At 56.3% G+C, this 13851-nt stretch overlaps 5 protein-coding genes across 5 annotated transcripts; 2 read left to right on the forward strand and 3 right to left on the reverse strand.

The window, feature by feature from the left end:
• Nucleotides 1–838: 838 nt before the first annotated feature.
• SPSK_11003 (uncharacterized protein) lies at nucleotides 839–1153 on the forward strand (the record flags this gene model as incomplete). Its single annotated transcript, XM_016737224.1, has 1 exon — nucleotides 839–1153. The coding sequence occupies one exon, from the start codon at nucleotides 839–841 to the stop codon at nucleotides 1151–1153; it is 315 nt and encodes a 104-aa protein (XP_016586343.1).
• Nucleotides 1154–2961: 1808 nt separating this feature from the next.
• On the reverse strand, nucleotides 2962–4004 carry SPSK_00153 (20S proteasome subunit beta 1; the record flags this gene model as incomplete). The annotated part of the gene is made up of 3 exons (XM_016727133.1): nucleotides 2962–3521; nucleotides 3649–3762; nucleotides 3971–4004. The coding sequence occupies 3 exons, from the start codon at nucleotides 4002–4004 to the stop codon at nucleotides 2962–2964; spliced, it is 708 nt and encodes a 235-aa protein (XP_016586344.1).
• Nucleotides 4005–4855: 851 nt separating this feature from the next.
• SPSK_00167 (FAD-linked sulfhydryl oxidase ERV2) lies at nucleotides 4856–5627 on the reverse strand (the record flags this gene model as incomplete). Its single annotated transcript, XM_016727147.1, has 2 exons — nucleotides 4856–5333; nucleotides 5416–5627. 2 exons carry the CDS (start codon nucleotides 5625–5627, stop codon nucleotides 4856–4858), a joined length of 690 nt encoding a protein of 229 aa, XP_016586345.1.
• A 956-nt stretch (nucleotides 5628–6583) lies between these two features.
• SPSK_00069 (tmem1 family) lies at nucleotides 6584–11581 on the reverse strand (the record flags this gene model as incomplete). Its single annotated transcript, XM_016727049.1, has 1 exon — nucleotides 6584–11581. The coding sequence occupies one exon, from the start codon at nucleotides 11579–11581 to the stop codon at nucleotides 6584–6586; it is 4998 nt and encodes a 1665-aa protein (XP_016586346.1).
• Nucleotides 11582–12030: 449 nt separating this feature from the next.
• SPSK_00142 (methylthioribose-1-phosphate isomerase) lies at nucleotides 12031–13215 on the forward strand (the record flags this gene model as incomplete). Its single annotated transcript, XM_016727122.1, has 1 exon — nucleotides 12031–13215. The coding sequence occupies one exon, from the start codon at nucleotides 12031–12033 to the stop codon at nucleotides 13213–13215; it is 1185 nt and encodes a 394-aa protein (XP_016586347.1).
• Between the last annotated feature and the right edge of the window lie 636 nt (nucleotides 13216–13851).

The following is a 13851-nucleotide window of genomic DNA, read 5'->3' on the forward strand; positions in this document are numbered from 1 at the left end:
CAAAAGTCAAAATACTTGTCGGCGGTTGGGCAGTTGTTGCCTCGTGAAAACGGAGAGTGCGGTGAATGTTGCGGCGCTTTTGCGTGGGTGTTCCTGGAGGCGCTCCGTCCGTACAAAGAGCGCTTAGAAGAGCTTTTCTTGAGAAAGAGGAAAGAAGTGAAGAGGGGTGGAACAATGGTGGTGCTGGACAGGAAATAACGTGATTAGCGCGCTGGCTGGCAGAAGTATTGACACCTGGGCCTCCGGGCTTCGGGTCACTGTAGGGTGGATAAGGCGAGTTGGGGGTCGGACGCCAGGCCTTATCTTGCCCCGCGACAAAGAGGGAGGCGATAAAGGGCCGGAACCTGACAAAGTCGGATTACGCGGTGAGGCCACTGGCGCAACAAACAAGCGGTAACGATAGTCGGGCAAGGTGCAAACAGCGATTGGGGCAGCGCGATAAACTCCAACTCCATACAGGGAAATTGGCAACTACGAAGTGGCTCGAAGAACGATGGGGATGGGAACACAGTCGAAAAAGGAGCAAAGGAACAAATATGTGAAGAAAAAAGATTCGGACGCCACTACAACATAAAAGAAGGGGCAATGGCACACGACCTAGTCGGGCGCATGGATCGGCAGCGAAGCAGGGGTTGTAATTGGGAAAGGGGAGACAGGCGACGCAGAGCCAGTGACCGTGAATTCGATATGGCCGATAAAGATAAGGACCATCCTACCCCCGCGGCCCAGATATCCCACGACGACAAGAGAAGGGTGTGAGGGCTGGGGGACATTCTGTTAGAGGACAAAATAAAAGAACGCGCTTACCACTTCGGTGGGCTGGACAGAGGGCCGTTGAATGGTTCAAAGCAGCCGCGACAATGTGTCCAGGGAAACAATTCGAGCGAAGGCCGTGTTGATGGACGACGTCGTGACAACAGCGAGACTCGAAAGAGACAGCGAGACTCAGAGTACAAGTACGACGCAAGCGTGGCAGTCTGGGCCTGGTCTTAGGCTCGACTACCCGGGCCGCTTGGAGACGAAAGTCGAGACCGCTTTAGCGCCAAACGTGGGTGCTGAACAGTGGGCGCTTGACTCGGGGCGTCCTTTCGGGGAGGAGTTGGGCGACAGGCTGGACGAGTGGAATCGATGTGTCGGCAGCGATCCCACTTAGAAACGAAATCGAAAAGGTACCTAAAAAGGCAGTCGGCATAGATGACGATCGCAGAAAAGAATTCGATCCGAAACGATGTCCTCAGTTTCGCCTCCCGCCAGGCTCCGGCACCTCCAAGCTCCAAGAAAACTCCTCAGCCTCGCGTCTCGTTGACAACCAGTTTACTAGCTAGACCGTGGCAGAAATGCGCGGGCAACGTCATTGACGGAAGAGGAGAAGGGGAGGGGAGAAGGAGAGAAGAGAAAAAAACGGAAGAAGAAGGGGAGAGAAGGGGAGAGAGATGAAAGGGGAAAGTAAGAGGAAGAAGAAGAAGAAGAGATGGAAAAAAGGAGAGAGCGAAAGAGAAGACGACGAGATGGAAAAGTCGGTGGAACCCGAGACCACAGACAGAAAAGGAAAGAGAAGAGAAGGAAAAGAAGAAACGAAAGCGCAGCATGCCACACGCTGAACGCCGCCCAAGCTACTCCGTACAGCGCACGCGGCCCAATGCTGCAAGTGTGTGGACGTGGGTGACGACCGTGGCCGTTGACAGGGACGGCGTGGTTTACAGCCGCACAGCCATTCCAGCGCGAACACGGCTTACCTCTGACGACGGGACAATGGCAAATGACGACACGTTGAAAATATTATGTGCCTGGCATGCACGCGTCACAGAAGGGTGTTTTGGCTATCCAGTGCAGCAGAGAGAGTCTGTCCAATTTTGAGGCAAGCCAGACCTGGCCAGGCCATCGCGAGCCCAGATCTAGCCATTCTCCTTGCCTAACCCTTCCACGAGGGCCACCCTTGCGCAGGGGAAAGGGGGATGGGACGTATCTTACGACGTACGGGCCAGAGAGGAGACACGGAAGGCCGGTGAGCGGCCCGCGAGATGACAGGCCTTTGCCCAGGCGAACCTACCGTATCTTACCCCCGTGTCTCGAAAACCAGCCAGTGAGGTGTATTTATTTAAGTTTGTCAATTTTCTGTATTTTTAATTGACCCAATGCAAAGGGCGCTGGCATCGTAACCACAAAACTGCCTACTGTAGCGGACGTGCCGGAAGTTATGGCGGTCAAGAGCAGGGTCGCCGATGAAAACTACGTTCCCAAAAGGCAGAGCGAGGGACGACGTACTGTTGTTGGAAATTAGAGGCGTGGGCATCAACTACAACGGTATGGGCACACAAAACAAGGTGGACGACGAACCAATCTCGGTGCGCGACACGACCACGAGGCAGTAATTCCCCGCAAAGGGGACAGACAGTCAAACCCTTCTAGGTGGCGGAATTGCCCTACTTCGTACAGCTGGCCTGGCAGCCCAAGCCAGTGCTAGCCAATTACCGCAGTGCCCCTGAGAATGAGCCGTGCCATGCCGATTGGGTGGCCCTGAAGTTTGGTTACAGACTTCGGAGGCATGAGCCTCACCGATGTGGAACACGCGCAAAAAAGCTCCATCAACCCAATACTCACTCACCTTGCACTCAATCACTTAAACTCCAATAGTTTGGTCTCGTGTTTTCAGTTATCCGTTCTCTTTTGCGACATACAATGGCAATGGCAGTATACATAAGGAACAAAACACAATAGCACAATGAGCAGCAAACGGTTCAGCGAAGCGGCGGTCGAGAAAATGTTGGTAAAAAGCAGCGGCAACCGACAAAGGAACAAAGTACATCACACCCTGTCAGTCGTGTGCGTGTGTGCAACGCGCGCGTGCGTCGCAAAGCGCATTGCCATCCCTCGTTCGGTTTATGTCTTTGACCACCCACTGATTAACGCCTCCGAACACCTTTTGGCTTCTGACCACGGTCTGCCACCCGCTCCCCTCCTCTATTGATGCCGCACCGTGTAGTTTGTGTCCGGCAAGTACAGGTGCCGGTCCGCACCGGCCGCCGTCAGCACCACCATTCGGATGACACCACCTGAGCTGCCGTCCCACTTGATCGCCTCCTGCAGCGCGCCCTTGACAAACGATACTGCGTCGGCCTCGTCCATGCCCTCGCGCCAGTTGGCGTCGCAGTAGCCGTAGATGTACGTCGAGCCGGATCCACCAATTGCATACGCCTGCTTGTGCAGCGACCCGCCCAATGGGATCGAGTACACTTGGCCGCCGTACCGCTCGTCCCAGCCAGCAATAATGAGCCCCGCGCTCAGTGCATCCTTGTTGGCATAGCACACCTCCTGGAAGATGGACGCAGCCGTCTGCGTGGTGGGCGGCTGCTTGTTGAGCATGGCAAAGAGGCCAAGCTGGTACTGTACAATGTCGGCAACGGCCTGCGTGTCGGCGGCCGAACCGGAGCGGCAGCACCAGATCGTGTCGGCCACGCGCGTGAGCTTGTCGGTAACACGGTTGGCAATGTAGGCGCCAGTCGTCGTACGGGAGTCGGCGCCTGGAGTCGAGAAGCGCTCGTTAGTGAGAAGACATATAAACGAATACAAAATGCAAAACACAAAATACAAAATACAAAAAGCAATTAAATGCAAGCAGAGGGAACCCCATAGCCCATTGCAACATACCCAGAATGACACCGTCTTTGAATGTGATCGCCATGCTGTCTGTCGTTAGCATCGGGCACTCGGCCGAGAGTACGGCACGCAAATGATCGTAGACCTTACATCGATGTTCCAAGGCTGCGCAGAAGAATATTAGTAGACGCTCTGCGTTTCCATACATGCGGCACGCGATCAGGGCAACTTACTTGACCTCGCCCTTCTTTAGTCTGTCCATGTCCACATGGATGCCATCTTAAACAGCCGAGTCAGTCTTGGCCTTGCAACCCAAGGCATCGAGGGCGCCGTCTTGGCCTCAATATCGCCAGAATCTGGACGTAAGACAAACCTTCGCTGAGCTGGCCGGACTTGCCGTACTCCATCGTGTGTGTAGGTGTGTCGGTGGAAGGTATTGAGGTGGGACGTGGTTATGAGAGGGGATGGGAGAAGAGGCTGTGGTGTGTTGACAGCAAATCGTGACTAGAATCGGCGCTCTTCATGCACTGTACGCGGGGCTATGATGCGAAATGTTTCAGGGTTCAATATCGTCGTGCGGGTTGGGTCGTGGTAGTGTAGACGTGGATGCAGATGCAAATGCAGATGTAGCCTTGTGTCGTTGATGTGGTCGCCAATGCTAGGCGGCCTGGTTGACGAATGCTGAGCTCCAAACACCAAGCTCCAGGCAGCTTGCTGTAACGCGTTGCCAAGGCGCTGACCGCCCGGCAGTTTACTGTATTGGCACGTGACCAGTCACGACGGTTTCTTCGCGAAAGCCAACCATTCACGATTCGCATATTGGTACGAATATCTTCAAAAGACTTTTTTTGTTACTCTTGAAATTCTATAATGCTGTTTTACATCGGCTATTGGTATAAAAGAAAGATGGTACGGCCAATGATATTTGGTCGCGGGCTGCAAACAGTGGGAGAAATAGCCAAAGGAACATAGGTACACCGTAAAGGAAGCAGTAGAATAGTAGGCCGATTTAAGAGATCATAGGTAGAAATGAGGCCGACGAGAAAAAGGTAAAGCAACAGAGCTTACTTGACACGGTGTCAAATTGTAGGGAATCCAAAACAAAATACGACAGAAAAATAACAAAACAAGCCGAGGAAGTGCAGTAACTCAACCGCCACGAGACAGACTGCGTTATGTTAGTGGACACGTACAGGCAGCATGTCACCACCCCGTACGGCTGGTGTATTGGGCATGCAAGACGCTCGTATAAGATAACTCACCCTTCTTCCTTCTCCAGCACTATTGACGCCTCTCCACCGAGTGTCAGCGGTGGCGGCGCGGCCTCGGCCTTGGCTTCAATAGCATTGCCATCCTCGTCAACGTTGCCGCCGCTCTCAGGTGTCGTTGGCACCTTGCCGTGGCCGCCCTTCCCGCCGTCCTTGCCATCCTCACCGCAGCCGCAGTCGTAAAAATCCCCAATCTTGCTGCAGTCGAACAGCTCCTTCTTGAGCCGCGTGTTGACCTCATTGTGCACGAAGCAGGCCCAGCCCGCCGCAGCGTTGCGCGAGGACACCTGCGGCGGGTACTCCTGGAGCAGCGTCTGGAAATGTGAGGCGCAGTCGCCGCAGGGATAGAGGCGGGCAAAGAGCTGGATGTAGGTCTGGAGCGCGAGGCTGTCGTCGGGGGTCGGCGTGTCAGGGAAACGTGCCATCATGGTATGCAACAGCTTCCAGGAGGCGCGACCAAGCTCGGCTCTGCCGGGGGACGTTAGTATGTGGGAGTTTCGTCATCGCACTCCAATGCAGTCGGATCAAACGAGTCGGTGAAGAAACATACTTGGCTGTCGCATTCTCGAGCTTGGGTGCAATGGATCCGCCGGTTAGCAGTGTTTCCGAGAGGCCCAGGCTGCCAATGCTGCCGCCAAACGGCTCCGTTGCCGTTGCTGGCTTGAATGCGGGCGTGGACGTGCTGCCAAACGACATGTACATAATCGTAACAAAGACGATGAAACCCGTGACCAACAGGCCAAGGCGGAACGGTCGTGTCATGACGGGAGAGGTGCTGTGGTTGGTGAAGAGGGAGAAGGGTTCGGCGCAGTTGCGCAAACTTTGACGTTGACGTCGACGTCGACTTTGTTGTGGAGTGGTCGAGTCGCTTGAGGACAACAGCGTCGTGGTCGCGCGTAGGTCTGCTGCTAGCTCGAGCACTGTCTTCAAACGGCCGCGCGTCGTGTTTTCATGCTTCGATGCTGTGTCGTTGTCTGTCTGATCGCAAAGTCTGGATGTTTTGTCATCTGCTGTTGCGCCGATTCATTTTCCGTTTGTTGAGTGGCTACCTCCCTCCTTCCTTGCGTCGTGTCGTCTCAGCTTAGTGGTTCTCGAACGGCCCTGCCAAAAGGGGCCTAATGGCTGGACCTGTAGTCCCAAGGCGCGCCGTTAACGCCCCAAATCATAAATTAATAACTTCAAATGAGGGAATATGGGCTGGCGTTTATTAAATGACTAGCCTGATCCGGGGCCAGGCAATCGTTTTGCTCAGTAATTACGCTGCACGGAGCGGTAGGCCCAGCCTCATGGTGCATTTTACACGTGTTGAAACAATGAACTTCATATACATCGTAAAAACGGCCCCATACGAAATACATACTTGAGTTGATGCCAAGGTCGTTGTTATTAAATAATTAGGTACCTATCTGTGCGAAAATCACGGACGTTTTGTGCTTCACCGCTCCCTCCGCTATATTTATTTGTATAACCTTAGCCTTGTTCTTATAAATACCAAAAAAAAAAAAAAAAAAAAAAAAAATAATTAAGATCATAATCAAATTCTGTATCATTTAAAATAAAAATAAAATTTTACTTCGCAATGCGCTACCTTTGAGCTGGTTTCGAGCCCTTGAGATACTGAAATACGCCATAAAAAAGGAAGCGCAAAAGACTTCGCTCAAAAAATCTTTAAAAAACCCTAGAGACCTATTATCGTTGAGGGCATAAAATCTGGCTATTTAGACCACAACCCGCCCGACTCCTCGGGCTCGCTCACTTTCCAGGACCAGTGGCCCACCTCCCGGTCCACTCGCATCTAAGCTTAGGGTCAACCGCGTCCGGTCCGCCACGACATGAACAGTCTCGCCTAGGTTGCGATAGTCGGTCTCACAGTGGTGGTGGCCGGCCAGGGGTTCGTGCGGATGACCGTTGAGGGACGGCTCGGCATGGTGGCCGCCAGTTGTTGTTGAATCAGACATGATTTGCCGGATCTCGACGCTCGGGTAAGGCAGACGGCCCTCGCGCAGCGGGATGAGCATGAGGGGGATGGCAGCTTCGAGGGCGGGCGTTGAGCTAAGACCGATGGTGCTGCCATCCGCGTCGGGCGCTGGGATGACAAAGTGGCCCTTGCGGCGACCACCAATAAGCCAGGCGTCCGTAGGAGCCGAGACCTCAAAACTAAACTCAAGGTCATCAAGAAGCGAAGAGGCTGGCACCGAAGAATCTGGCGAGGCGTCCGCGTCACCCGTGTCCCAGATGCGTGTCCACCGAAGATGCAGTGTAGCCGGCAGGAGCTGATTCACGCAAAAGATGGGCAAGCTGACAGAGCCATCGTCGTCACTACCTCCGTCCTCGTCCTCGTCACTGTCATTAGACACGAAGCGGTCGGCTGCCACCGCAGCGCCAAAGGGTCCTTGCAGCTGGATGTCGGCTGTGTGTACAATGGTGATGCTGGGGATATCAACCGGAATAAGAATGGTGCGGATACTGCTTGATGACGAAGGGTCGGCTGGTGGGATGGCGAGGACAGCATGTTGCTTCTGCCAGTCGTAGATTACGGCCGCTAGGTCATCCGCCTTCGACTTCGACGTGCCGGTGCTACTTGGGCCCAGGCCTGGGAACTCGCGGGCCCAGTTGACATGTGCCAACACGGACGTGGTCATTTCGTTCAGCAAGGCAATCTTTTCGAGGTCGTACGGAGACAAGGATGCGTGCACATGCCGTAGCACGCAGGAAGAAGCGAGTTTAGCAAACTGCGCTAGCGTAGTCGTCTTCCGGAACGCTTCACAGAGGGACGCTTCGAGGGCCGCATCGAGCTGGTCCTGGAACACGCTGTAGTGGAGTTTGATGTACATGGTACGCTTTGTGTCTTTGCTGGGTGGCGCGTTGAGCGGCCCAGAGCTTGGCTTACGTACAATCTTGTACAACAAACTGACCGGTTGCTTTGGGAAGACAACGGGCAGGCTGGTGCTGTGGTCCACACTGCCGTCTTCCAAGGCATCCGTGCCCAGCTGCGCGGTGAACATGTCCGACTCGAGGAGCTCGCTGCGGAAAACGCGCAGGGGGCTGGCCGTCGCAGTCGATACGGTAAAACGCGAGAAAAGCGCATCGTGCTTGAAGACGTCCTGCACGTTAACACCCAGGGCCAGAGAAGTGCTGACGGAGGGCACTTTGGAGAAGTGAAACGTCGTGCCTCTGGTTGTCGTGTAGGTGACATCCACCTTAAGGCACAACTCTAGTACGTCCTGTTCGATAGAGAAGGGGAACGAGATGGCCAGTGATGTGCCTGCGGGGACGTCGTCAAAGGAGACAAAACCGCCCTCGACGGGTTTGGCAAACGTGTGGCCGGTAGATCCGAGCACCTTGGCTTCGGTGGTGATCAGCCGCAAACCGCCTGTCGCTGCCCGAATGTGCATTTCGCAGTGCTGGATGTCATTCCAGCCAGTGATGAGGGCCAGTTCAAGGAAGTTGTTCTTGTCGAGCTGCAGATCTTTGGATGTGGACAGTTGTACGTCAAGGGCATCGGTCCGCTGGTAGAGGACAAGGTGTGGCTCAGCGAGGATGTTCTTGTTGTTGGAGGAGGTGGATGCGGAAGATGCAGACGCTGTGGTGGCCCCGACATTCGACAGCCGTTGTACTGTGTGGGTCTCGTCATGGTCGTGGAATAAGACGAGGTTTTTGCTGGCAATGCGTATTTGGTCGATGGTGTAGATGCCGGGAACAATAGTGCGACTGTGGAGCTGGACGCGACCCGTGCCTGGGGCGAGAGTGCAGACATCTGTGGTCTCCAGCCAAATCTCGCGGGCCTGGCCACGACTTGAGGTCTGCGTTAAGCGAACCCTGACTGAATCGACTGGCAGGGCGTCAACCAAGAGACTATCTAGGCGCAGAGTTACGGAAAAGCTGTCTTCACGATCGGCGAAAACGGGTGGACCATCAACGGCAACTACGCAGAAGAAGTTGGTCAATGGGACACGCATCTCGCCAGACACAGATGTAGATGCGGAGAGGAGGTCCGCAAGGCAGCCCTGGACCGCAGAGATAGGCGGTTGCTTCGTGTCCTGGTGCTTCTCTGTGAGGTGCTTCACGCGCCCAAACGATGCCCGTTCCTCAAGACGCTGGCGTTCTGCGTCGGCAGCTTTGACCAGAAACTTTAGCAGACGCCATGCATACTCGTCATTGTGGCCCAACTCTTTGAGGCAACGCGCATACATAAGGAGCATGGACAATTCGAGCAAGTTCCAGCTGTTCTCGCCAAAGAAGGGGGTAGTCTCATAGAAGTTTGCAGCGGCGGCAGCGTAGTCAGCAAGGTGATACTTGAGGACGGCCAAGTCGGCGAAGTTTGCGTTCACTGCATGTGTGTGGCCGGCGACTGTGTAGTGGCGCAGGGCCTTGTCGGTGAGAACCTCGTACATGCGGAAGAAGTTGGTGTCGGACTCAACTGCAGTGCGCAAGAGCAGATCATCAACGCCTGCAACAACGTTGGATACGGAAGGGGAGGTGGGCGAGGGTGGCGAACGAGACGAAGAGACAGGCGCGCCCGAGTTAGTGTCGTCATCGAGACTGACCTCTTCCAAGCGGTCGTGGTTGTCGACCAACTCTGACAGAATGGGCGCGGTCGGCCAGCCGTCCGACCAACCACGCTTCTCGCCGATCTTTAGCAGAATGTTGCGCGCCAGCATGTAGAGGTCTGCGCGACGCGCGGCCAGGTCCTCCAGGCCAGCCTTGAGGAAGCGTGTTTCCTCTGCATCATGAGCTGCCGGCTGAGTTTGGCCCGGGCCGGGGAAGATACCTGGACTGGGGGGCGCCCGGCCTCCCATCCCGGCTCCCACCTGATGACCCCGTGTTTCTAGGGACGACGTACGCGCAGGGTGCATCATTGTCTTCGGCTCCGGAATGGATACTTTGGGCTCCTGGCCATTGTCGGAGGCGAGAGACATGGAGGACGGAGGAATGGGAAGTGCGGTTGTGGACGTCTGCGCCAGGATCTGCTGGGCAATAGAAAAGGCGAACGAGGCCACCATGTTGTCTATGACTTGCCGGGATGATGGGAGGAGAGGCTCGCCCTCGCTGGCTAGCGAAAAAAGTAGGTCTTCGCGCATGACCTGTGACACGGCCGGCACAAACTCAAGAGTGCGGCGGCAGATTTCGGCCAGCATGGGCAGGTTTTCGGGGTCGCTGCGCGACGAAGAGGACGAGGATGCGACGTGAGTTGCGGCGGCGGCCGGAGTGAAGTGCATTGTGGCCTCCTGTTGTTCCTGCAGCTTGGTGAGAAGCTCCTCACGCGTGACCCATGCATTGCCGAGGCGCAGCAGTAGGGCAATCTGGCGCGCGAAAATGTAGCAGCGGAAGTCAAAGACAGATACATTGTTGGCGAGGATGAGGTCGCGGTAGGGCTTTTTGGTGGCGCTGATGGGTATGGCTAGGGTAGCAGAGTCCGCTGCTTGAAGATTGACAGGCTCGTCTGCGTCATCCCCACGGATTGCTTTGAGAGCTGCACTCTTGAGGTCATCTGTGAAGCTGAGGAGAGTGCTCGCCGTCAATGCATGCTGCTCCTGTATAACCGTGTCCAAGCCGACGCTCAACTCATCGTAGCCGACCAGTGCATCATCGACGAGGCCGACGCTCTCAAAGCCGCGAGCCAAGCCTTCCTTGAGGATGAAGAAGGTACAAAAATTCCAGCCTGGCAGGGTCCGCTGCACATCTTTTTCGCGGATATCGTCTTCGTACTGCGACACACGCACGTCAAAGCTTGCGAGGATGCGGCTCTTCAGCTTGCCCACAACGTCAGCCCAGGCTGCCTGTGCCTCGCGCTCAGACTCGACGTAGCCTCCAGTAGGGGGTGTGGTGCCGCTGCCGGTGGACTGCACTCGCGGGAGGAGCTCGTAGGGCACATCGTCGACGCCAACGCGGATCTGGGAGACACGATCGATGGCAGCTGACGACGCCGGAGCCCCGCCGCTGCTGATGCTCTTCGAGTCAGCGGCCGTGTTGAAGTCAGAACGCAGCCGTTCCAACAGCGTCGACGAGTTTTTGCCCCAGCGGGACGTGGTCTTGGTGGTTGCGCTGTCACTGCCCGTGCCGTCGCCGCCGCCGCTGGCTTTGCTGGTGCGGGGCTGATTGTAGGCGGGCGAGTTGGGCAGCACGACGTGCACAATCATCCAGTCAAAGGCATCGTGGTTTTCGAGAGGCGCGATGCTTGCCTTGCGGTTGCTGCTGCCGGACGAGGCAGGGCTGGTGTTCTTCTTGACCCAATCGCGGATTTCGGAGCGCGTCTGTGATTTGTAGGTGTCGGTGTCGTCGCAGCGCACGAGCAGCAGCTTGAGGTAGGGTGTGCGGCGCAAGCCGGGGATCTGATGGCGTCGCTCGGGCGGCCGTGGCGTGGAGGACGAGGGGGCATTCGAGGTGGTTGTCGTTGTCGACTCGAGCGAGCCTTGACGGCCCCCGACGGTTGCGGTCTGGAAGCCGTCGTCGGCCGTCGACGCATCCGTGGTACCACTGGGGCCGGGTTGAATCTGCGCAGTAGCTGCTGCCGGTCCTGTGACGGTAGGATTCGACTCGGCCGGCACCAGCTCGACGTGCAGGGTGTCGATGGACCGCAGCGGCCCCGAGTGCGACTGCCAGTGCAGGTGTCTCAGGGGCAGCCGAGCGAGCAGCCCTGGGGCGATCAGTCGATAGAGGCCATGCGGATCGTGATACTCGACAGTCACCTTGGATGTCGAGAAGGGCTGCTCCATGGTGGCGGGAAGGGAGCGTTTGGTGGTGCAAGGGTGGACGAGGTGGATGCGACGATGCGCATGGTGAAGCAAAGCTTGAAGCTTTCAACAAATGTAGCCTGACATAAACGGGTTTCAGGGAGCTGTGGATGGGGCACGGGCCAGCTTGCCTTTCAGGGTAGGCGCACGCTCGGCACGTCATTAGGGGCTCTTGAAGAGGAAGGCGGTGAGGGACCACATGAGACAGTGATTGGATCTCAGCGCAGCGTCAAACGTACATTTACGACAACCATACCGTAGCGGGGCAGGTGGCAGAATAAATGATGGCATCTTGCGCCACAACGTCGACTACAAAAGAGCGAAGAACAACGGAAAGGCGCGACAGACCCTCACCCCCCCTCCCAATCTTACACCGTTGCTCCCCTCTTTCTCCCTCGACCGGCTTTAGTAAATCCAGAAAGCCCAACACAATGTCTGGAACGCTCGAGGCCATCCGTTACACGCGGGGCTCGCTGGACGTGCTCGACCAGCTGCGGCTGCCGCACGAGCACCACTACGATGCCGTTTCGACGAGCTCCGAAGCCTTCGACTGCATTCGCTCGATGCGCGTGCGTGGCGCGCCGGCAATTGCCATTGTGGCCAGCTTGGCGCTTGCTGTTGAGCTTGGCGCGGCTGATACCCAGACGAAGATTGGCGCGTCGGCACAAGAGGCCGTGTCCTACATTGACAGCCGCCTCGACTACTTGCTGGAGAGCCGGCCGACGGCCGTGGACCTGGCGAACGCCATCACTCTCCTGAAGAAAGAAGTGCGCAGCGTGCAGGTGGCGGGACTGGACGACGCGCCGGCCAAGGCGGCGGTCGTTGATGCGTACGTGGCGGCGGCGGAGGCGATCCTGCAGCGCGACTTGCAGTCCAACCTCTCCATTGGCAACCATGGTGCGGACTGGTTGCTGAAGCAGGGCAGCTCTACGTCTGCATCTGGCGCGGCTGGCTCGGACAAGATCTCGGTGCTCACGCACTGCAACACAGGCTCGCTCGCTACGTCCGGCCACGGCACGGCACTCGGCATCATCCGGTCGCTGCACGCCCGCGATGCTCTTCTCCACGCGTTTTGCACAGAGACACGGCCGTACAACCAGGGCAGCCGGCTGACGGCGTTTGAGCTCGTGTACGAGAAGATTCCGTCTACGCTCATCACGGATTCGATGGCAGCCGCCTTGTTTGCGCTCAAGAAGGATTCACACAACATCCGCGCCGTGGTCGTCGGCGCTGACCGGGTGGTGCGCAACGGCGACACGGCTAACAAGATTGGCACGTATCAGTTGGCAGTGCTGGCGCGCCACCACGGCATCCGCTTTGTCGTGGCAGCGCCGACGACCAGCATTGACCTGCAGACGCCGACGGGTGCTCAGATCAAGATTGAGGAGCGTAAGCGCGAGGAGTTGACGCAGGTGACAGGCCCTGTGGTTGGGGCGGATGGCAAGGTGGACCTGTCGCAGCCGGCGGTGCGCGTGGCGACGGCAGATCAGCGCATCGACGTGTGGAACCCGGCGTTTGACGTGACACCGCACGCGCTGATCGATGTGATTGTGACGGAGAAGGGCGTCGTTGAGAAGAACACCACAGGAGAGTTTGATCTCACGGTGGTGTTCTAGGGAAGGGGCTCAGGCATGCCTGCAATATGCCCGGATACCAAACAATAGAAATAGACTTGGCAATGACCTCCCCGGCGTGAACTATACAAAGCTTCCTCTGCAAGCCGTCTGAATCGGCGGAGGTTCGTGGCACAGTTGTGTTGCCTGTATCAGAAAATAAAAAGGGAGTCTCCTTGGACGACTGAATATTTCGGCACGGAAGGTGCGGCCGCTTCACCATATGCCTATTCTGACAGTAGACATGAGAGCCTCGTATTTGGACTAATGCGCTGCTTCCCCTGCGACCCACTTTATTTAGCCATCTGATAACTGTCAAACGCCACGAATGGGGCACGCCAAGTCACCAAAAATGCCCCTAAAGACCCTAAAAGCCCCTAACAACATGGCCAGGCTCCCTTAATCAATCTGATAACAACATACGACGTGTTGAGGAAATAAAGATAGCACGGGGGACACACCTGATGCGACAACGACAGGGAATATATTCAGGTGAAGAAAGTCGTGTATCTCTCTTCCGAGTCTCAAATTTATGTAAATTTCCCGCGGCCAAGGTCGGCCCGCGGACAAGTGAGGAGCGCTTCAACTTCAGTGGTCGTCAAAAATCCATCGTTTCTCACTTTTCGTCTTGGCAACCTA

The sequence above is a fragment of the Sporothrix schenckii genome (genome assembly GCF_000961545.1).
Source record: "Sporothrix schenckii 1099-18 chromosome Unknown Cont46, whole genome shotgun sequence".
Classification (NCBI taxonomy): Eukaryota; Fungi; Ascomycota; class Sordariomycetes; order Ophiostomatales; family Ophiostomataceae; genus Sporothrix; species Sporothrix schenckii.